This window comes from Poeciliopsis prolifica, unplaced genomic scaffold (genome assembly GCF_027474105.1).
Source record: "Poeciliopsis prolifica strain line A6 unplaced genomic scaffold, Auburn_PproV2 SCAFFOLD054, whole genome shotgun sequence".
Lineage (NCBI taxonomy): Eukaryota > Metazoa > Chordata > Actinopteri > Cyprinodontiformes > Poeciliidae > Poeciliopsis > Poeciliopsis prolifica.
This window is the reverse complement of record NW_026562429.1, coordinates 1,153,144-1,176,523: the sequence shown is the minus strand read 5'-3', so window position 1 is coordinate 1,176,523 and position 23,380 is coordinate 1,153,144. Positions and strand designations below refer to the sequence as shown.

The 23,380-nt window shown below is 38.1% G+C and overlaps 1 protein-coding gene and 1 long non-coding RNA gene across 3 annotated transcripts in view; one reads left to right on the top strand and one right to left on the bottom strand.

Annotated features, from left to right (window-relative positions):
* The window catches only part of LOC129378910 (uncharacterized), a 154,684-nt gene that overhangs the window by 110,186 nt on the left and 21,118 nt on the right, over positions 1-23,380 (bottom strand). Inside the window, exon 2 of the long non-coding RNA XR_008608109.1 lies at positions 15,477-15,651. This is a non-coding gene — a long non-coding RNA (uncharacterized LOC129378910). The remainder of the gene's footprint in view (positions 1-15,476; positions 15,652-23,380) is intronic.
* The window catches only part of LOC129378909 (cadherin-20-like), an 82,842-nt gene that overhangs the window by 56,688 nt on the left and 2,774 nt on the right, over positions 1-23,380 (top strand). For both annotated transcript variants that reach the window (XM_055059411.1, XM_055059412.1), the window contains exons 2-11: positions 1,447-1,749; positions 6,139-6,433; positions 6,521-6,640; positions 11,912-12,079; positions 14,515-14,702; positions 15,417-15,670; positions 18,134-18,270; positions 20,052-20,173; positions 20,760-20,877; positions 23,034-23,285. In XM_055059411.1, the coding sequence (XP_054915386.1) occupies positions 1,528-1,749; positions 6,139-6,433; positions 6,521-6,640; positions 11,912-12,079; positions 14,515-14,702; positions 15,417-15,670; positions 18,134-18,270; positions 20,052-20,173; positions 20,760-20,877; positions 23,034-23,285 (1,876 nt within the window). In that variant the 5' untranslated portion in view covers positions 1,447-1,527. The remainder of the gene's footprint in view (positions 1-1,446; positions 1,750-6,138; positions 6,434-6,520; positions 6,641-11,911; positions 12,080-14,514; positions 14,703-15,416; positions 15,671-18,133; positions 18,271-20,051; positions 20,174-20,759; positions 20,878-23,033; positions 23,286-23,380) is intronic.

Sequence of the window (23,380 nt, the reverse complement as noted above, 5' to 3'; positions counted from 1 at the left end):
CACATTAATACCCAAAATGCAAAAACATGTTTCCATCAAGCAAACTTAATTTGGAAACATCAAATTGTGCAATTATGCGGTCAGTATAATGTTGGTGATTATTTATCGATTAATCATGATTAATCCGATTAATTGTTTCAGCTCCAGTGAGAAGGTACCGATCGATAAGTTCTCCTGAAAGAAAACTGTGGAGCTGACCTCCCTGGTCCTCAATATGACTTTGATTTGAGGAGAAATGTGGATGAGATGGCGTTAAGAGGCATGAACTCTCAAGCTCAGTCGTAGGGGTTTCTTACAGCTGAGATACAGAGGGAGAATTTGAGAAAAAAAAGTAGCATTCTTGTAATGAGCAGCGTGCAGCACTGAAGGGAGCTTGTAGAACATGGTGCGAGTGCAGCTGAACAGGAGTGTTGACAGAAACACTGCAATCTCAGAACATCACACCCCGGGCCAATTACACGAGGTGTGAAGGAGCGCACCTCTGCTGATGACAGGAAGGGGAGGGAGGAGGAAAGGAGTGTGGCTCCTTGTGAAGACTGACTGTCCAGAGCTGGAGGGAAGCAGCAGCAGCACCAGCAGCAGCAGCAGTTTGCCAGGTTTTCTCCGGCTTTAATGCATGCCTCATTAAGAATTTGGGCAAACTGTTTTAAATTTTGAACAGGAACACTGGGAGGATTTAAAAATTAAGCAAGCAGCCATGTTAGAGTCAAAGGTTTGGTGAAAACAGCCCAGAAGGCCGAGTGGAGCACATTCCCCCCTGCTGTTCGAGCAAACGTTGCCGCTCCTGTTGATCGACTCAGATAAAATAAAACCTGATCACAGAATAGACAATATCTGGTGGCGGTTTTTCCAACGTTAAAGTTCGTTTTACGTTGCCAGGAAAGGTTAGAGTTCCTACAAAAATGTTTTAATGATTAAATTCCCAACTGACAGGAAGGAAGACAAGAAGGAAGGAAGGATCCTGTATATACAGGATGATGTGTGAATGAATGAATGAATGGAGAATGGATTGATGTAAATGGGCTGATAAATTAATGACTGAATGGACAAACAGATGGATGAGTAAACAGAGGATGATGGAAAGAAGGATGAATGAATGGATGGAGACCAATAGATGTATGTCCTGATATAAACTTGTATTTTTGACGTTTTTCCTTCTCCTCCGTGAAGTAGAACTTTGTGAACACCAGTCCGCCGGCTCCTTGCCAGCAGCAGGTGAACGCTCTGGTCTCTTTGTGTTCTCTCCTCCATTCTGTGTGACTTTACTGGGCTCAACAGGATCCCTTCCTATTCAAACACACACTGGCAACCCAACAAAACCTCAGCAGTGGAGAAGTAATCTTGATGCTGAATAAAAGGACGGCTGCTTTATCCACAGGTTTCCAAAAATAAAAATGATGGAGACACTCATCTGTCCTCTCCTTTTCTTTTCTTTTCTTTTCTCAGAAACTCTGCTGCAGGAATCAGAAAATAAGAGGAAATAACACGTGAACAGCACAAGTCTGTTCAGCATCGCTTCATTTCACAATGGGGGTCCAAATGTATCTTCCAGCCACTGTGGGCAGCTTTTTGCTCCCTGTGACCCTTTGCATTTTGACCCTTCTGCCTCAAGGCATCCTGGGTAAATCAGGAGAAGAGGAAAATACCAGAAGCACTGCGCTGCTGCAGAGGGTGAAAAGAGGATGGGTGTGGAATCAATTTTTCGTCTTGGAGGAGTACACCGGACTGGAGCCGCTTTACATTGGAAAGGTCGGTGCTGACTGCCAGTACGGCTACACACACACGCACACACACACACTCAGTATATATATATATATATATATTTATATACATATGACAACATGAAGGTACAACCTGAGGAAATGCGAGGTGAACAACTTTTCAGCGTGACCTTTTCAGTCAGTGTTGCTGGTGTGAAGAGAAGCTCAGTGTAGGAGTTGCTAAGTTGCCAAACTTTCAACCAGAGCAGAGTAACAGATCTTCCAAAGAGCCCAGCAGCCTGAAGGAGGAGGGATGATCAGATGAGAGGCAAAGGGCGGCTTCAAAGGTATAAAAAAAATCCAGATTTAATCCTGCGGTCTTCAGGCCCTCAGCAGTGCTGTCGTTGGAGCTTTGACATACCCCGACCAAAGAAACAGGCAAATAACATGCTCAAAATAGAAACGGTGAGAGGATTATCGTCTGATCTGGTTTCATTTGACCTGAGATGAGATAAACAGGTAAAATGGGAAATTTTAGCAGACTGTGTGAAACTTTAGGAAAGACTTGCTGGTTGCAATTGAGAGGTTTTCATAGTTCATCCCCTTTGGTATTACATTGCTCCGTTCTAACCACATAACGCTGTTACAATCGTGCAACGCTTCTGTATAATCATGCACAGTTGCTTTCTAACTACATAGTATTCTGTAATAACCACGTAACGCTCCTTTCTAACCACACAACATTTTGTCATCACATAATGCCCCGTTTTAACCACGTAACATTTGGTTATCACGAAGCGCTCCATTCCAATCACGCAATGCTTTTTTCTAAACATGCAACGTTTCATCATCACATAAGATAAACTGACCAGAAGAAATTTAGCAATCCATGTGTTTTTCTCCTTCCCTACATACTCTAATACTCTTTTTACATTGAATTACATGACATTTTTAATAATGTTCTAATTAACTGGTAGATACATTCTTTAAATAATCTTGGTATTGTAAATTGTAGATATTTCATATCTGGGTGTCAACAATAGTTCAAACAGGTCAGTCACCAACACAGGAAATAGAAAACATGAAAAATATATAGCATAGCCTCATCTTTTAGCATATTTCTCCTAGATTCAAAGCTCCTCTGAGCTGTTGTTCAAAGCCTGTAGGTTGGGAGATGGAGCAGGTAACTAAGTTTTCAAAGCGCCTTGGAGGTATGAAGGGATTAGTCCAGGAGTTGAAGGAAAAGCTTTGGCCTAAGATGAATCAACATACAGAGGAAGTCTAAAAGCAACATCGCTGTTTTGATTTTAAAAAAATTATGCCTGAGTCTGATGGGTTTGCAGGTTGGAGTGCAGCTGAGCATGAGGTCCAGAAACAGAAAGGGAAAGCTGATTGTCTGCTGCATGGGAATGATAGGTGTTGCAAAGAGAGCTGGTGAAGCATCAGTGGCCTAACAACAAGGAGCTGTTTTACAACTCTCTCTGGGTCTCTTCTTTCAGAGGCCACAGATGATGAAAGGCCAGAGCCAGCGTCTTGAAAGCAGTGTGTTTTCAGATAGAGTGCTGAGCCTGTGAGCTCGCCTGTTGATTATATACAGCGAAGATACCGATGGAGGCATTGAATTTCTCTCTGCCAACGTGATGGCAGTAAGTACTCGTCATCATACAGAGAGGCCCTCTTAGTACAAAGTAAAAGCTGATTGCACATCAACAGGCTGGCATTTGCACTTAGAGGCCACAAAAGGCCTCTGATTGCGCCGCTGGGTCCATAGCAACAAACAGGGAACGAGCTGTGATTACAGGTCTGCTGCCTGTTAACAGATTAAAGTTATGCATGTGACCACACACCACCCCTCTGGTCCATAAACTCATCCTCACTTCCAAGCTGGACTGTACAGGACCTGTCAGTTTTAGGTTCAACAGACATGTTGCATAATGACCTCACATTCAAAATCTGCTGACAGACGACGACTATCACTGGTTTTAGCTGGCAAGTTGTCAACATAACGTCAAATCTTAAATGTACGCATGATAATATAAAAGGAAAATGGATGCAGTGAGTTGATGTGAATTCTCAAAACTATCACTCGACAACAAGGTCAGGAAAAGATTTTAATCAAAATAGTGAGCTAGCCAGTTATGCTAGCTTGACTTTGACAACCTTAACACATAGATGTGTGGTGCGGTTCAGTTCGACCCACACTGCAACTCCAACAGCTCGTCAGAAGAGCAGGTGTTTCCATTTCTAATCTGCTGATCTCATACCACATTGCTAATGTGCTGCTAGTTAGCTAGCACAGGCAGAGCTAATCTAACACAGCGATTAAAAATCGCAAAACAAACACCAAGCCTGAAAACATGAAACTGTAACGGACTGAGTGTTTTGTTCTATGTGTGGAAAATGTCTGCATATTTTTTGGTGTTGCATCCTGATACTTTTGTGGGATTGTAGTCAGTCAGTTGCTATGGCAACAAGTGTGAGTAAACCATAACAGACAAAGAGAGCAAGAAAAAATCTGAATACACATGATTTCAAGTTGTTCAACCATTTTTCTGCGTTTTTTTCCCCCACCATTGCTGTGGCAAAGGGATATTTATATTTACTGTATCTTGCACTAAATAATATCTACATCTCTGGGTTTTATTTTGTTAAAGGACTTGTAGTTATTGGCACACTTCACAGAAAAATATATTGGAGATACTTCAGAAGAATGAATTTCAAATAATGTATTCGCAAGAAAAATAATTACACCAAATGTTTCTTCTTAATCCTAAATGGCATGCTAAATGCCTAAAGCATGCCATTATATCGCCACCAGCCTAAACCAACGATAACAGCCTGGGTCAATGTTTTCCTGTTGTTTACACCAAGTTCTGGCTCCGCCGTTGAACTGTTGAAGCTAAAATTGAGGCTTATTAGACCAGGCATCAATTGTTCTCCGATGTTGGGGGGGCTGTGTGAATTATAGCCTCGGATTCCTGTTATTGGCTGGCAGGTGTGGGACCCAGTTTGATTTTCTGCTTCAAGGCTCACCCTGTTTTGTGTCCAGATGTGTTATTCAGCGCACCCTGCAAGTAAATAAGTGGATGTTTGAGCTCCTTTTTCTACTTTGTCAACTTGCACCAGTCTGCTCATTTAAATCTATCAGCAAGACCTTTTCAACCACATAACTGCCGCCCACTGGTTATTTTCTGTTTCTAGGACTACTTTTTTGTAAAACAGAGATTTTTTTTGTGCTAGAAAATATTAGTAGAGCAGCAGTTGTGAAACACTCAGACCTGTCAATGAAATCCACTTTCTTCCCTGTTCTGATGCTCACTTTGAACTTCACCAAGTTATCGTCACCACAGCTAGAATCCTGAGTGAATCTACCATCATCTGATTCAATACTTTTGTTAACCAACAAGTGTAGCTGGCTGGTAGGTATATGTATCAAGAATGAGAGCAAATAATTTTCTGAATGCATGACAGTGAAAATGTCTGACAGTGGTGCCTGCTTCCTATCTCTAAAAATTGTTAATTAAATTGCAATTCTGATATCTGATGAGCAACTAATTCAATTAAAGGAGAACTCCAGAAGGAAACAGTTGAATGTCTTTGGTCTGTATTTTTTATGTATTTACATCCCTTAAAAGAACATTTGAAGGTCATCTGCATATGTTGTAAACTTTAAATTCAGTCTTAAGCAGATGAAATTTAGGCACATATTGTAAGATTTGATCTTTTGATGCAAAAATTAGTATAATCAACCAACTTCTTGATTCCTGTTCACACCTGTCATTAATCTGAGTTTATCGCCACCTATTGGTTATTTATAGTGTTGCCTGATCAAAGAATTTTGTGAAACATGGAAACCTTCCATAGCATCGTGATATCTTTACAAACATTCTTTCAAAGTTGGCGTTTCTTAATTGAATGTTAAGATTTCATACAACTTTCCCAGAAACTAACTTTATGGAGTTTGAAACTGAATTTATCTACATGCAATCATCCAATCTGGTCCAGCGCCAGCTTTAATTTGAAAGCTTTTATCAGCCAATACTGATAATATGCTGATAATATTGTTAAACCCACATTTCCACAAATAGCTGCTTATTATTTTCCGTTTAAATCAGCTCATGTTTATCTCTGCAGGCATTTTTTTTCTCCAATCAGTCTGTTCTTCAGGGATAGAGGCACATGTTAACTTGGACAGAGATCATAAGGCTGATTTGGCCTGGAAAGTGAATTGGTTGTCTTATCTTCATGTTTAGCAGAGCAAGGCAGCTTTATTGTTGTAAAACTGGGAGATGTGACCCATTTGAATGCCCTCAAAAAACACATCGCCACCCAAAATACTGAGCTTGTGGCTGAATTTAGAAGCATTCATTTGCAGACTGTTGGGATCAGATTGGTCATAAGAAGAGTTTCGTTGCCTTAAAGTGTTGTTTTTCTGCAGCTCCACTCGGACATGGACAAAGGTGACGGCTCCATCAAGTACATTCTGACGGGTGAGGGGGCGGGCACCACCTTCACCATCGACGACAGCACTGGGGACATCCATGCCATCCAGAGGTTGGACAGGGAAGTGAAGTCGCAGTACGTTCTCCGGGCTCAGGCCCGAAACCGCCTCACAGACCGACCTCTGGAGCCTGAATCAGAGTTCATCGTCAAGATCCAGGACATCAACGACAACGAGCCCAAGTTCCTGGATGGTCCCTACCGGGCCACTGTTCCAGAAATGTCCAGAATAGGTGAGCAGAAGGGGAAAGTTAAGGTAGCTTGAGTTTTATCACCAACAAATATCCTCATCAAACCATCTCTTCTTCCAATTTGCTCAGGAACGTCTGTGATCCAGCTCACTGCCACAGACGCCGACGACCCCACGTATGGAAACAGCGCTCGTGTCGTCTACAGTATCCTGGAGGGGCAGCCATACTTCTCTGTGGACGCAAAAACCGGTACGACTGCAGACATGCTGCAAAACTTCCTGTTTGACTTTCAGCATCACGGAAGTTGTTTTTGGGGAGTTTTTTTTTTTTTTTTTTTTTTTTTTGCAGACTGGTTTACATAAGATACAAAGTTAGGAATGTCGCTTTTCTACAATTTACAATAAACTTTAAATTCTAATGAACATCTAACAGTGGAACTGGAAAATATCCAAAAATACATACAAAAACAGAAACAGCTAATAAAAGGAATTATGGATTCTTCTTCAGCCAGACTTTGACAGAAACAGAAAAGAGAAAAACAATAAATTATGCAAATTCCATCCATTAATTTATCATGCAATTAACTGATTTATTGCTTATTGCCACAGGCCTATTTGCACATGATTTAAATCATGTTTACATATGATTTAAAGTTACAAGTGTAGCTTTTCCACATGGTTAAAGAAATAAACCTGGACGATTTAAATTTCTATGTATTAAAAGTGGAATTTGTCTGCAGAAAAATTATTTCTCAATTTGAAACTTGAAATAATGTAAGAAATGCATAGAATACATAATTTCATTCTGTATCTATTTGAAAAAGCTAATCAGAAAACTTTTTGAACAATCCTATCCAGACATGTTCCAACTCCCAGATTAAAATTAGGCATTCAATCTGTATCTTTACACCTTGAAATGATTTGACAGCGATGATTTAAATCAAACTGTCCAATCAGACGGCAGATAATCAAGTCATTTCCTGCTCATCAGGTGCTTCATTTGAACAAACCTTACTTATTTCACCTCAACCGCCAATCCAAATTCAATTTAAACCAAGAAGTGAGCAATTTTTCAGCTTCATATTTTCCTGTATTCAACATTTTAATCTAAGCTACACCACTGAAGAGAAGCTTAACCACTGATGCATATAAAACTACGTTCACAGCATCCTTTGCTGAGTCCGATTTTTATTTATTTATTTCTTTGCATGGTCGTTCATACTACTAATGTATGAATGTGGCCGCGGTCTATGACTCCAAAGCGACCGGCAGAAGAACAACGTATTTTTTCCAGGACTGCATGTGTCCTTTCCGTCTTGCAACCCAAAGCCGAGCTATATGGAGAACAAAGAAGATTGTTGTCACTGTGGAAATTCCTGCAGGTCATTCAGTGTCTCTGTTTGCCTCTTGGTAGAACAGTTTCCATCTCATCTTTTCATTCGTTTTGCAGAACTTTCCTGTTTTTCTGGTGTCCATTTTGTTCCATATTTCTTTTATTGGTGACTGTTTAACTTTGTACATTATGGTGGAAACGTTTTGTTCCCTTTTTCTGACTGATATTCCTGAATCTGTTTTTTGGTATTTTTTACAAAACATGTGTCACAGTACAGGGAATTTAAATTTTGGATCCACTGGTAAAGTAAAAACCTTTGTGTGGCTGCTGTTTTTCCTCCTCTCTGCCACCGTTCTGAGATGTAGCTGCAGTGATTTCAGTGCTCGCTTTATGCCCCCTGTGTAAACCAACCGGCTCAATATGTGGGGAGCTCAGCATGGTTCCTGTTGTTGCTATGAAACTACCCAACGTGTTTCTTTTGTTGCTACATCCAAAAACTCATGGCAGCTGACAAAGAAGACGTGTTAAGCTTAAAAGTGTGACTTTCCTGTTGATAATGAGGACAGAAGGCAGTCTGTAGTGTGGAAAGAGGCTTCCTGGGAAAAAACTTCAGCTTATAATTGAAATCTAATCTTTTATACGTGTTTTTTTAACCAATCTGTGTGTTGGTTTGATTTCAGTTATTTGGCTCCTACTCTGTAGTTTTGGTTACTGCAGAGTCAATCCGGGCTCTGATCATTTTTATGAAACTGTAGTTTTATCTGGAGTGAATCTTCCCAAACGTAAAACAGATTATTGTTGGTATTTTTTTTTATAGAAAAAGGTGGGTTTTATTCCCAGGTATCCACAAGTAGATTGATTCAGAAGAAAACAAAAACAACATCTATGTTTTTCAGTGACTCACCAAGAACTCTCAAAGGCTGCAAAAATAACTAGAAAACAGGAGGAGAAGATATTAAGCATAAAAATCAAACTCTAGACCCACATTATACCTGCAGAGGAGAAAATTGGAGGAAATCTGACCAAAACAAACAAGCATTTTTGCCAGTAGCTGCAGAAGCACAGGCAGGACTTGGAGGAGTTTGATTTTTTTCACAGATTATGTGTCTCGTTGCAAACTGCCACGACATGGTGGCAATTTCAACAGAAAAAAGTAAGTTTCATGAGTAAAGTAGTTTTAAGGGATTTACTTTTGCCATCAATCTTTTCTAATGCTGGACTTCTAAAAACACAATGCTTGTCTAGTTCAGGCTCAGTTTCCTCTTGTTAAGCTAACAGAAGAGGCAACGACAACCTTATTCAACCTGTTGTGTCCAGAGATGCTTTTCAGCACACCTTGCTTGTAAACGAGTAGATATTTGAGCTCCTGTCTCTTCTTTCTATTCTCCTCTGACATCAACAAGGCGCTTTTCATCCACACACAGGATGTTTTCTTTCTTTAGGAGCATCAGTCCTTCTGGCTGCAACAACCATGCAAAGTTCAAAGTCTCTTAAATCCCTTTTCTTCTCCATTCTGATGCTCGCTTTGAACGTCAGCAGCTCTTCAACACTTCTAGATGCAAAAAGGCACTGAGTTGCTGCCATTTCATTGGTAGAATTGCTGTGTATTAAATAATTAAGTGATTGAATAAAGAAATTAAATGAATGCATACTGTTAAAATTAGGATAAGTGGAGGATAAAATCTTTCTTTTGATTGTGAATCGCATGAACTCGATTAATCATAAGGGAAAGCAAAAGATTCCAAGATTTATTTTAATCCCTGACAAAAATGAGTTTGAATCGATTAAATAAGAACCTTTGAGCAAAGGATACTAAAGCTCATGGGCATTTACTGTATTATGTATCATGTATCATTTATCGTGATAAATTTTTAAAAATCCTAATTTAACATTGCCATGATAAATTCAAAAAACAAAACCATCTGTGTTGTCAGGATTGTTATTTTTACTATTTTCTCCACTATCTGTGCAATGTGCATCAATAAATACCAACACATTTGAAATTATGACTAAATGCAGCAAAAGTGTGCAGTTTAGTGACAGAAATCACCTTTCTGTTGGTGACTGGTACCAAAATAGAACCACAGAATATTGTGATAAACCTAAAGTCCTCATCGCCCCCCATAGTGCAGGATATAGTCATTGCCCATCATGATCAATGGAGGAGAGAGTTTGAACTTCCTCCTTTTCAACCTATCTGGGATTTGGGGTCAAAGTTTAGGTGCTACTTCAGCTTTAGACCTTGTTCCCATGGTTACGCAGCACAACAACTGTACTAAAATAAAATAAAAATTAAAAAAAACATAAGAGCAAAAATCCTTCCAGTTGCACAGCATCCAGATCCAGGGGGAACAATTATCCAAACATGCGATTCATGTTGCCCAAGTCAAAACAATCATAAATTTGGCAAACAAAGCTAATTCCTAAAACTGTGCAAAAGATCTTCAGGAAACACTCACACTGAGACGTCTTGCTGAAAAACTAACTGTTCTCTTAACAAAATTCCTGATTTAATGCTGGCATGCAAAAACCTTTTAGTTTTCCTGTTTTATTTCATCCAACAGCTCCCCTGTCAATAAAACCTCAGCATGGCTCTTGAGCAATGAATCAGCTTCCTGGTTCCACTGTAAGTGCTGCCTTTAAGGCTTTTACTGATGTCAACACAACATAAAACTCCAAACATCATCAGCTGACCCAGACTTCTTGTTTTCTGCGTAGCTGTTGGTTTTTATGAAGACTACACTCTGGTGAAATAAATGTGTCGAGTCACAGGGTGAAGGCCAGCTACATGCACCGCAGCTACTGTTTCTACTGTAAAACTTCACTAATACATCCCACACAAACGCACAGATCTCTGCCAGAGCATCCACTGCTATTTGAAGGTTACAACCACCAACTCTTATTTATTTTATTGCTCTTTCATGTCTTTTTTATTATGAATTTAATCTCAGTTGCTCTGTGAAGACTTCAGGGGATTTTAAAGAACATTACATAACAATTAGCTTTAATAAGAAACTACAGGACTGCAAAAACAATATTGTACCAAGCATTTTTGCCTAGTTTCTAGTGCAAATTTCATAGTACACTTAAAATAAGACTAAACTAACTTACAAGTAACTTTAAAGCAAAAAAGAGAAGCTTGTTTAAGTCAGTAATTTCTTAATAAACACAAAGTACTCATTCCATTGGCAGATAAATTCACTTATAACAAGAAATTCTTCCCATGTTACATGGTTATATTTAAACAAAGTATTCTGCTGATGGAACTGGTCCTTTTTCATCAATATTAAGAAATTATTGTCTGAAAGCAAGCTCCAATTTCTTAATGAAATGATACCTATAAGTTATTTGTTTTATTCAAAGTCTACCAAGATATCTGCACTAGAAACTAGAGCAAAAACACTTGGTTGGATTTTGTGTTTTTGCAGTGAACGGAAAAGTTGGGGAGGAAGTTACAGATTAATCAGAGCTAAGCAGAAGAACCACAGTAACTCTGGAGATGACATGCAATAATCTGCTTTTAGAGGGAATCTAACACTAAAAACATCATCCTCATGGTGAAACACAGTGATGACAGAATCATGCTGTGGGAATGATATTCTTCCCATAAGACAGGATGGTGGTCAGTAGATGGAAATGAAATTGGTAATAAATTACCAATTTATTACCAAGCTCTGCACCTCTACAGATGTGCAGTTACAATCAAGAATGGTCCTAAGAAATGTTGAAACAGTGGTGATAAATCTAAACACTTCCTCTGGTTTTAGTCATTTTATATTGCCAAATACTTTGTTTTGATCCATTTCATAAAATAGCAGTAAATAAGATTGCAAGGTTTGGTTGGCAAAATATGGAAATGTTAAAGGAGATTAAATACTGTTTAAGGTTTTTCATGTGTTAATTTTTTCGGTTTTAGTCCAAGTTATGGTTTTCTCACTTTGTTTTTCTTGTTGTTTTTGTTTTTTTTAAGTGCTACATAAGAAAAGTTGCCTTGCCTAGTGAAAGTCTATAAAATTCATGAATATGTGTCACCAAACATTCATTTATGTGCCATTATTACATTCTGTCATTAAAAATGTAACCAGAAAATTTAAAAGATGAAAGTGAACTATATTTCATGGGCACATTCTGGAGAAACTCTCGTTCTGAGCTTTAATTGACCCCGTGACCTTTGGTTTCTGCGCCCAGGTGTGGTCCGAGTGTCCTTGGCAGACATGGACCGGGAGACCAGGGAGAACTACACCATCCTGATCCAGGCTAAAGACATGGGCGGACAGCTGGGGGGGCTGGCGGGGACCACCACCGTCAACATCACGCTGAGCGACGTCAACGACAACCCGCCCGTGTTTGACCAGCGTAAGCAAAACACCGAGTGTGTTTACGATGCATCTTCACTGCCATGACACACTTTATTACCTGTCCTCGAGTTTTTAACAGCTCATTTAGTGTAAGCAAATGGCTGCTTGCACAGCCTGCAGCTTTGAATATTTGAAGCTGCTGCAACACACCTTTGTTTTTACAGAGAGGTATGCTTCGAGTTTCCTATAAAATATAAAACAAAGCTCATTTTGGGCAGTATTTTGTAAAATTTAATTTTTCCAGCTTTCCATCATGCTGTAATGTTATTCCCTTACCAAAAACATTCCTGGAGTTTTTCTTTCAGTCACATTTAAGAAATCCTATAATCTCAATGGCAACCATTCAGCTGTGCAAAACACCTGGGTGGACCTAACTCCGCCTTCGAAACATAGCTCCTCCCCCACTGAGCTCCTTCAGACTAGCCAGGGGCAATTAGCAAACACTTGGTGAAACTGCACGTCTGCTGAGGTCATCATAGGAGGCACTTCTCAGTGAAACGCTGGTAAAAACATTGTTAAAGGGTTTATAGAGGAGCCATGTTGGGATGATTCCCTAAAGTCGCAGTTTCAGAAAGGGCAGGAGTTTTTAAAGAGACAGAGGCCCAAATTCAAGCAATTACAATACTAACGTCAAACTTTAAGTCATATTTGAGATATATAGAAAACATTTTTATAACTAAAGGTAACACAGTGATTTGATTGTGCCATAAAATGTAATTATATTCCTTGAAAATACAAAATACTGCCACTTTAGCAGGACATAATAACCTCTATCTGAGATGTGCTCCACTTCTTTCTAATCAAACCGATTAGGAAATATTCATGGGATCCAGAACTACATAAAACGTCTCAATTTCAGCCCAGTTTTTTTTCCTAGCATCACTCCTCAAATTACTCACATCATGATGGTTATACAGTGGGTTGTGGCACTTTGAAAGTGCTTTATAAATAGTTATTATTAATAACTTCAAACAAAGTGTTAAACATTTTCAAGAAGATAAAAACACTATATATTAAAGATTTGCAAATTGTTGAGCAAAGTATTCACCCAAGAAATTAAGGGAAAAAAAACAACAAAATGTTTTAACTTGATAAAAATGTTAAGAAGTTGTTAAAAAGTGCTTAAAATGGGAAGAAATTGGTGTTATCATGCCAAATACAGCAGAGTGTTAAACATAATCACTGCTTGCTTTTACTTCATTCTAAGAAAATCACAAATTCTCCCTGGAGTGCAGAAAGCGGCAGTTCTTACCGTGAAAGTTCACAAACCCCTCTTTTTTGATTCACTTAGCTGCTTTTCTTCCAGAGAGAAAAATGGAACGTGTGAGCGCAACAAAATCCGATTTATTTTCTGCCTACTTCAGTTCAGATTAACAGGCATCAACTGGCAACAAGTCATCAGGAGAAATTACAATAATAAGTGTATATCATCAGCATAGATGTGAACATTTCAAGTTTTTTATCTTGAAATGTATAAATAACAGAAGGCTCTATGGCTAGATTCTTAACAGTCTTGTTTAATCCACTTTAATCCCACTCCAGTTTTTTGTCAAGAAAGTCCAGTTTTTTTGGGAAAGTGTGAATGCGCAATTGGAATAAAAAAGCGAAGTGTATTTTTTGAATGCATATTTGAACGCCAACCCAACCAGGAAGCGTACTATGGTGCAGGGAATTCTGGGTAAATACAACCAAACCAAACCCACAAGTTGAGCATTAGCAGGAGAAATGACTTATGATCATTTACCAAAGACCAATGAAAGATACTACAACCGCCAAAATGTCACACTACTCTGCTTTTGTTTCCAAGAAGGAAGTTGAGCTCAGTGCCATTTCCTTCATTAGTTCTTGGTGGAGTGCCACCACAGGCAAGGAGGGGAATTAGCTTGGTTTAATTGGCAATCCAGTGTGAAAGAAAACAATATGCAACAAATGTTGCAACTTTGGTCCACAATTATACCAAGCCTACCAGACTGTGTCAGACTGCTAATGTTCTGAATAGATTGTGTTTTTATTCTTCACTCAGTGATGCATTTCCTTCCCAAAAAGCATCCAGCTTCATGTTTAACTTATGATAACTCCCCTTTAAAATCCGGGGTTGTCTCTGTTTCTTTGGTCATGTTCAGATGGCTGAAAAAAAAAACTCACCACCCACTTCTTCCTCCTTCACAACTAATTAGCTCTGACCAATTAGCACTGTCACTTAGTGTAGGTGTGATCAGCTGCCCGATCACACCACTCTGGGCAGCTGTCACCTGTTTTTTGACATTAGGCGGTAGATGAAGCCCTCGCCGGCCCATAAGGCAGCGTATCAGGAGTTTATGGAGCCATTTATGTTTCTCTGATTTGGAGTCAAGCTGCAGTTCCGATACAAGGAAGGTGTTTGGCTCCCTCTAGAGGACCAATGAGTGAAACGTGGCTGGTTTGTGTTGTCAGGGTTGTATCAGATGAGCGTGCCGGAGTCGGCCCCCGTGGGCTCGGTGGTGGGCCGGATCTGGGCCAAGGACAGGGACATTGGGGTCAACGCAGAGATGAAATACAGCATCATCGACGGAGACGGGAGGGACACGTTTGACATCAGCACGGACGCCACCAACCTATTTGGCATCATCACCATAAAAAAGGTAAATATTTCAGTACAGATATTGATTTCCTTAAAATAAGTGTTGATGTTTTTTATTTTGCTCATTTCTAAACCATATATAATCCAGAGGTAGCCATTGCCGCAACAATTTACTGCATATTTAAATTACTAAGTTATTTAAATATCATTTTATCACAAGCAAAATAATTGTTTCGGAGAAGCTAAAATTGTTATTTTACTGAATATTTATGTAAAAATATAAAATTATCTTTAATACTTGCAAATTTTAATACAAATTATAACATGAAATGAAGCATTTTTTTTTACCTTTTAAACCAGTACAAATAAATAAAATATGCATGACATGTTTCCACATCTATGAGTATTTTAAAATTTAACAATAAATCTTTTAAAACATATTAAATTGCAGCTTTTAGTTAGATATGTGTATTAGGAGAAATTAATGAAAAAAGGATGTAATTTACAGAATTATGCATGTCATTAAATTATAAAAAATGTAAAAGTTTAACACAAAATATTATTGAGCTATTTTCCAAAAAGTTAACATACAGTATAAATAATAAAAATAAACTTACTTGCTTTTAATAAAAAATAACTTACTAAGTTATTGTCCCACTTAAGGGCTTAAGCCAAGTTCTGCCTCATTTAGTTAGTGGCATGAATGAAATGCAGCCATTTTGCTTTCTGTGCAAATCAAATGCCATAATCCAGATTATCTGCTTCTCTGCTCAAGCCGTTAAACTTTGAGAACAAACCAAGCTACACCCTGAAGGTGGAGGGAGCCAACACCCACCTGGACCCGACCTTCCGGCACCGCGGACCCTTCAAGGACGTCACCATCGTTCACGTGAGCGTGGAGGACGTGGACGAGCCCCCGCTGTTCGGCTCGCCGTCGTACTACATTGAGCTTCTGGAAGACGCCGAGATCGGGACGGTGGTGAAGACGGTGTCAGCGCGAGATCCTGATGCTGCCAACAACACAGTGAGGTGAGAAGAAAAACACATTCACACTTCAGTTTTTCATTTTCTCCTTTTACAAATTCACAGTTTTTTTTGTGATTATTTCAGGCAGCAGTCAGACAGGTTGATTTACGTCAGTTTCCCAAGACTACAAAAGTTCTTTGGGTTCATTTAGATTTTCTTCAGATAAAGTTTACAACAAATGTAATTTCACTTCATCTCAACATATAAATAAAAATAAAAAGTCGTTTTTCCAAAAGAAAATCTTCAATTCTCTTATTTTTGGCAAATACAAAGAAAACATTCAAGGTGCATTCAAATGCAAATGTCAAAAAACAAGATATAAACAAAGCGGTTTCAAACTTATTGCAACTGATTTCTATTTAAAAACAGAAACATATTGAAACTAGCAAGTATTTTTTTAAGGTCAGAATTAAATATTGCTATAATTTAAGCAAATTAACCAGACTCTAAGTCTTTCAATCAGTTTCCAAATATCCAAGGGCTTATATGTAATGTTACCTTTGCACCACCAGAGGGCAGAATTATAACACACATTAAAGCTGATCACAGCTGAAGCCTCATAAAGGAAAAAACACTGACCAATATCTGCTTTTTGCTGATAAAAATAACCAGTTTGACCAGTTTGAAATCTAACCAGCACACAGCACTGACTTGTTGTATTTTATAAAAAGATGTTGGTGTTCAGATTGATTCATTGGTTCATGAACTGATTAGACATAAATCTATTAATTAGGTTAATAGTGATGGGAAGGAATCTCAGCTCCCCTATAAAACTTCAATTAGCTTCAAGGTTAACTAAATTAAATTTATCATACATTTTTTTCTTAAATCTGTCATTTTGTGTCACAAACCCATTAATTGCCTGTCGTCTCAATGTAAAGAGAAAAAGGTAGCAATTTTAAATGATTGTTTGTATATCAACATGAACATGTTTGTCAAAATGTAATTAATGGGTTAGTATTTTTGTAACTTTTTTTATTATATTATCATATACTAATATTTTTTGTTCAAATGTAATTTACGGGCTAGTATTTTGTTATGTTGTCTTTATTATTTTCCAATGCTTTTAATGAAAAAATATCTAAACATCTAATAAGGAATGTCAAATTAGTGCCACATTAAAGCATATTAGAGTGTTTTGATCTTTGTGGATTATTTTAGTTAAACTTAGTTTAAAAAGATGCAGTGATAATTTAATACATACTTTGTACATTTTTGCTCTTAAACTTTAGAAAATAAATATTAACAATAATCTCCATCTCTGATTGATAGGACCATTATTTTTTTAAACTATTTTTTCAGCATTACACCAGTTTCATAATTTTTGAAGGTTTTTGACTAAATTAATAAAGTTTTCTTCTTTAATCATGGCTTCTTCGTGTCAGTTTGCTGAAAAAAGGAAATAATTCAGCACCATTTTTTCTGTATCGGATTGGTATCGGATGAAATTAAACCTCAGATATCTGTATCGGTATCAAAAGTGAAAACAGTGGATCGGTGCATCCGTGTGCATTTAAGTATGCAGAGCAGCACAGCAGCAGTTATCAAATTAATTTGTGATTCAATCGATTTATGTCTGTGTTTAAAAAGAAACATTTTAAGTCAATTCAACGCTGTTTTCCGATATTGCATCGTATCGGACGATACTAAGCCTCAGATAACGTTAAAAGTATCGGAAATGAAAAAGTGGACCCCAAGTACATACTTAAAAATCCACAATAGGAAAGAGTTAGTGAAATTTTCCTTTGTAGAAATGATCTCACTTTGAGAATCTCTCATATTCAGTTGTCAGCATCCTGCTCCTTCCTCTGGGTATCTTGCTTGAGCTCGGCTCACTCAGAGGAGTTGTTGTTGGAAATCGGCCCAAAGTGACAGAAGATGAGCCAAAGCAGCTCTCTGCAGGTTTGTGTTTTCCTGCCGCCTTTTTGGCACGGGGAGCAGATACTCTGATTAAGCCTCCGATCAGGAACGCCGTCTCCTTGCTGCGCCTACAGGAGCTGCCAGACGCCTTATCTCCCCACCGCACACACGCATGCACACGCAGCATCGGTTATGAGCGCGCGGCAGCCCTCAGATAGGATTACAGCACGCAGAAGTGCACTTTATACAGCACTGATGTGTTGATATCACTGCAAAACCAAATCTTATTCTAGTTGCTAGTGACTATATTCTAGCACACTCGACATAGAACAAAACTTTGTAATAAAATTAATCAAGTAAAAAATACAGCAGAGTAAAAATACTCCTAACATTAAATTTTTTCAAAAAAGCAAAACTAATTGAGTAAATGTAACTAGTTACTACCCAAAAACGGGACAATATTAAGTAAATTTTTCTGCCAGTGGAACAAGTACTTCATCAATATTAAAGAGTTATTGACTTCAAACAAGCACTAGACCAAAAATTCTTGATAAGAGTTTATTTGCAGTGTACCCATTGTTTGAGGTGCCATTTTTTGGTTTACAGATACTCCATCGACAGGAGCAGCGACCCCGAAAAATTCTTCTACATTGAAATCACTTCTGGGACGTTGATGACGGTGCGTTCGCTGGACAGAGAGGAGGTGGGATGGCACAACATCACAGTCCTGGCCATGGAGATGAGTGAGTAGAAAATAACCTACAGCAACTCCACCAAAATCAGAATGTGACTCAATTTGTAGCAGAAATACTTCCTAAATATCAGGCTTTCTCAAACTGTGGCCCCCCAGTGGTCTGCAGTTTCTAACTGTGCATAGAAACGCCACAGTTAGCTTACAAAAGATTGCGTTTAAACGTAAGTAAAAATAAGAAAAACTTAAGATACTGGTGGAAAGAAAACAACCCCAGGATTACTTATGTGACCAAAGGAAGTACTGATGTGTCATTCACAAATTATTCAATTATTTTGAACAGTTCTCATTCTATGCCATAAATGAGTCCCAGTTGATGAGGATTTTTATTCTTTATTACTTTTTTATTCTTACTTATAATGCTCTGCTCGCACGCCAACAGCTACTGTTCTTATGTAATTAAAAAATATTTCTATTGCAAATAAAATAAATACAATTGATAGAAAAAGATTCTTTTCTCCTGAAACAACCTGAATCTATTTTTATTTTATAATTTTTCTAAGTTAAAAAAAGCCCTAAAATGTTACTAATACACACAACACAACTTTTGATTTTCATATGTTTGACATTATTGGAAGGTTTAGAATCCACACTTTCACATTCCTGGTTTTGTCTTGGCCAGTCACTTTCACAGAAAACCACCACACCTCTCATTAAGATGAACAAAGAAACAACAATAAGATGTGTTAATGCAGGGCAATTTCAATTTAAATGAGTGTCTGTTAAATGGGTTAAGTGGTCCTGAAAAAGTTTAACACTGATATAGAATAACTGCTGTTGCACAACAGCAGACGCACCAAGTCACCTTCATCCATTGGCTTTGTTTGTCTGGAAGAGTCTTTGTTTGCTCGACACACCTTAAAGGAGGCGGTAATGGAATCACCGGCTGATTAAATAAGTTCTTGTGTGGCGGCTCTTTGTTGTTGTTTCTTTGTTTCTTTGTTCTTGTGAGACGTTGAGGGCAGCAGTAGGAAGACCTGGTGAGGCAGAGCGTGTCAGGAAGGAGGAAACGATGAAGAGGCAGAACGAGAACCAACAGGGAGAACAGAGGGGAGCCGATTGATTTAGAGAACAGACAAAATAAAGTTACAGTTTTACTCTCAATGCTTCTTTTTGCTCACAATGCAATAAAAAATAATCTGAAAACAAGATGGATAAATAGTTACGATCACCAGTAATGATTATTAATCAATATGAAAACTAAAGCACAAATATCGGAATGCACCTCTTTGCGATTATCAATCACAAAAAATCACAAATAAGTAGATTGAAGGTTAAAGTTATGAAGACACAAACTATAGAAAAGTTTAAAAATACTTTTTCAAGATGCATTTTTAGTCAAAGGGAAAAAAATCAAATTGTATCAGCAGCAAAATAAAAAAAAATGACACCCTACTAGATTTTTTTCATTTGAGAAGAAATCAGTAAATGAAAGAAATGTTGGCATTTAAAGTAGGCAGAGCGAACCCACTCTGTAGGTCGGCCACTATTAGACCCTGTGGAGCTTTGACCTCCAGAATCAAAGTCACATTGCTGACTGATCGATCGTGTGATGAAACCTGAGAAAGTAGTTACCGCCCTCTAATTGTATTTTTATAGCCCATTACACAGTTGGTTAAGGTATGCAAATCGCTGACTGTAATGAAGAGTAATAGAATTGTGATGGGAGCGTGAGAAGCGGTAATGTGCTGCGGGTTGGCAGTAAATGAGGGGAAGATTAAGCAAGTCCCACCGGGAGCTCAACACCTTACAGCATCTTGGTGTTTTTTGCAGATAACCCCACGCAGATCGCGAGCGTGTCTGTGGCTGTGAGGGTGCTGGACGTCAACGACAATCCACCGTCGCTGTCGCATTACTTGGAGACGTTTGTGTGTGAAAACGCCAAAGCAGGACAGGTACAGACCAAAGTTACTCTTCTAATGGTTTGGTTCATTCACACTTACACAAGTTAAGAGTTGTGTTGAATGGGCAGCATCGTGTGATTCTTAAAACATGCAGTTTGAAAGGTGTCTTGCTATCTCCACCAGCTAACCAACAGCTTTTTGGTGTTAAAGATTGACAGAAATTTTGAAAATATGACTGTACTTATGTGTTATTGGACAATATTATTGTCAACACCAGCTGTAGTCCTAAAAAGGCAAACAATAAAATAAAATCAATTTTTTTGCACTTCAGTGGATCTCAAACAAATTGTGCAGAACTGGTTAAATTTAAAAGTAGGATAGCTTAAAAAGAAATATTACCTAAAACAGTCCATAATCATTCAATAGTCACTAATCAGCAGTAAGCAATAGTTCAAATTATAAAACGAGCTCAATAATTTTCATTTGCATGATTTATTGTTTTTCTCTTCTCTTCCTACCAAGAACATTAACAGTAACATTATTACTGGAGAATGTTCTGTTATTCCATAGTCATCCAGTAAAATCCAGTGAAACTCTGCGGCTCAGAGCAATAATCACACCTGTTGCTTTGTTCCAGCTGATCCAGACCGTGACGGCGGTGGATCCAGACGAACCTCTGGGGGGCCAACGCTTCTACTACAGCTTGGCTCCGGAGGCCGCCAACAACCCCAACTTCACGCTGAGAGACAACCAAGGTAGATGATCTGAAACACTGAGTGTGGCGGCGTCAGCTGCATGGAGCCGATCCCAACTGTCCCTGCCGCTGCCAGTACAGGACAAACGAAGCTCAGGCAGCTCTGCCTCTACTGTCTACTGTACGAAGGCAACTGCAAAAACAAAATCTTACCAAGTAGCTTTTGTCTGGTGTGCAGATTTCTAGTACACTAGAAATAAGAAATCAAATTTACAAGCAACTTTTCAGGAAGATAGAAGAGTTTGTTTTGAGGAAATAATTCTTTCATTCTCTTGAAAAAGTGTAATGTTAGTACACTAAAAATAAGACAAAACTAACTTATAAGTAACTTCTCACCAGGTTCAGGAACTTGTTTTAAATAAATAATTCCTTAATATTGCTAAAAATAAATACTAGTTTCTCTGGCAAACAAGAAATTTTTCCTGTGTCATAAGTGAAATAATTTGCAACTGCAACTGGAACTTCAATAAATCAATTGCCTGATACGTATAAATGAACTTTACCATTTCCATCCTATTGATTATTTTACAGCAATTTCATCTACAGATATCATCCATTTTATTTATTGTACTGATTTCTGTTTTTCTTGTAATTGGTCGTCTTGCTTGTTTTTCTTTTTTTTAACAGTACCCGCTCCACATCTTGCTAAAAAGTTACTTGTACATTAGTTTTGTCTGGTTTCAAGTGCACTAGAAACTACACAAAATACTTTGTAAAATGATGCGTTTTTGTAGTAAACTTACAGCATTTTCAGTTTTTAGGTCTTGCGTTTAAGGAAATAAGTAACTCTCTATAGTTTTTACCCAAATTCAGTGTGAAATTAGTTTTATAGATTCAATTTCTACCATAATAAAGTACTAAAAACTAACATATTATTAATCTCCTCAATCAGCTGCAGTATGAGCATCTTATAAGTGTCGCTTGTCTGTAATGTCCCTGAACAACCATCTCTGACTAATTACTATGAAAACTGCAGATACTTCATCCCCACTCATTCTAGGGCTGCAACTAATAATTATTTTAGTAATCAATTAATCGGATGAAAAACTGGCGCTTTCTGCAGATTTTTCATTTACCCAAAGACTTTTTTTTTTACAATATTAGAAATAGATTAAAAGTTGCACAAAAACAATTTAATTAGTTTTTTTAATAAGAAAATAAGCATTCTAAGCAGTAAAATGTTTGCTAAAGCTAAAAAACACTTGAGTAAAGTTCAGGCTTTGCTTGACTTGTCAATGCCATGTATTGCTGATCTGTTGATAATTTTATATTGATTAATAATTGGACAGAACCACTGACAAAAAGTTTGACGTGTAACCATGGCCCTTGGTAAAATGTAATGTTTACTCCGTGTGCAATATGTCGTCTTCAATAACTTTGTGTTTTTATCAATCGAGTCAAGTTTATTTGTATAATACATTTGAGCAGCAAGATGGTTCAAGGTGCTGTGCATAAAGAAAACAGACAATTATAGTGATAAAGAAAACACCATACAGTCAACAATTGAACAAACATTACATTTTGATAAGTGCCATCATTCTAATTCATGCACATCAAATATGTTGGTCAGTATTTCATTATTATGGTTTCTATGGCGTAAAGCTCTTTAAACTGCTTTGTTGGTGAAATGTGCTGCACAACTAAAGTTGGTTGAAAGCAAAAGTTGCTTAATGGATTTTTTTTTTTTTTTACATAATTTGAACCTGGTGAAGCTAAATCTGAATCTGCCACTGTTTCAGATGAATAAGTTTTATCTGCAACATATTTTCAGATAAAAAGGTTTATTTTATCTTAAATGCATATTGTATGAATTAACTGTACAGTTTTGGTTCAATAATTCCTTTAACTGTGTTGTTTTTTCAGCAAATGAGCTTTTATTTAGTCTTTGTCGATTGCAAAATCAGTCAACGATAATTTTGACAATTGATTAATCACGATTAATCGTTTCATCCCTAAAAAATTCAGTGACTCTTGAGCTTCTTATGATTCATTACTGTGAAAAATTATTATCCAGCTCTAAAAACCTCAAGAGGTCTCCAGTAAAAAGAGATCTATTGATAAAGGTGGCTTTAAAAATGTCGACCGAATGCTGGACTAAGATTTTCACCTTCCCTACAGTCAGCTGTCAGAGCTGAACCTTATCTCTGCTGTCTTCAGACAACACGGCGTGGATCCTGACGCGCCGCGGCGGCTGGTCCCAGCAGGACCAGACCGTCTTCTACCTGCCCATCTTCGTGTCCGATGGCGAGCAGCCGATGCAGACCAGCACCAGTACTCTGACAATCCGGGTGTGCAGCTGTGACCAGGAGGGAAACGTCATGTCGTGCAACGCCGAGGCCTACAGCCTGCCTGCCAGCCTCAGCAAAGGAGCGCTCATTGCTATTCTGGCCTGCATCTTCGTCCTGCTGGGTGAGTGAGCAGCTAGGGCTGCAACTTGTGCAAAAAAAAAACTTCCAGAACAAGTTGTTTCTTGTGGTTTTCCTTGAACAAAGCCACCAGTGGCT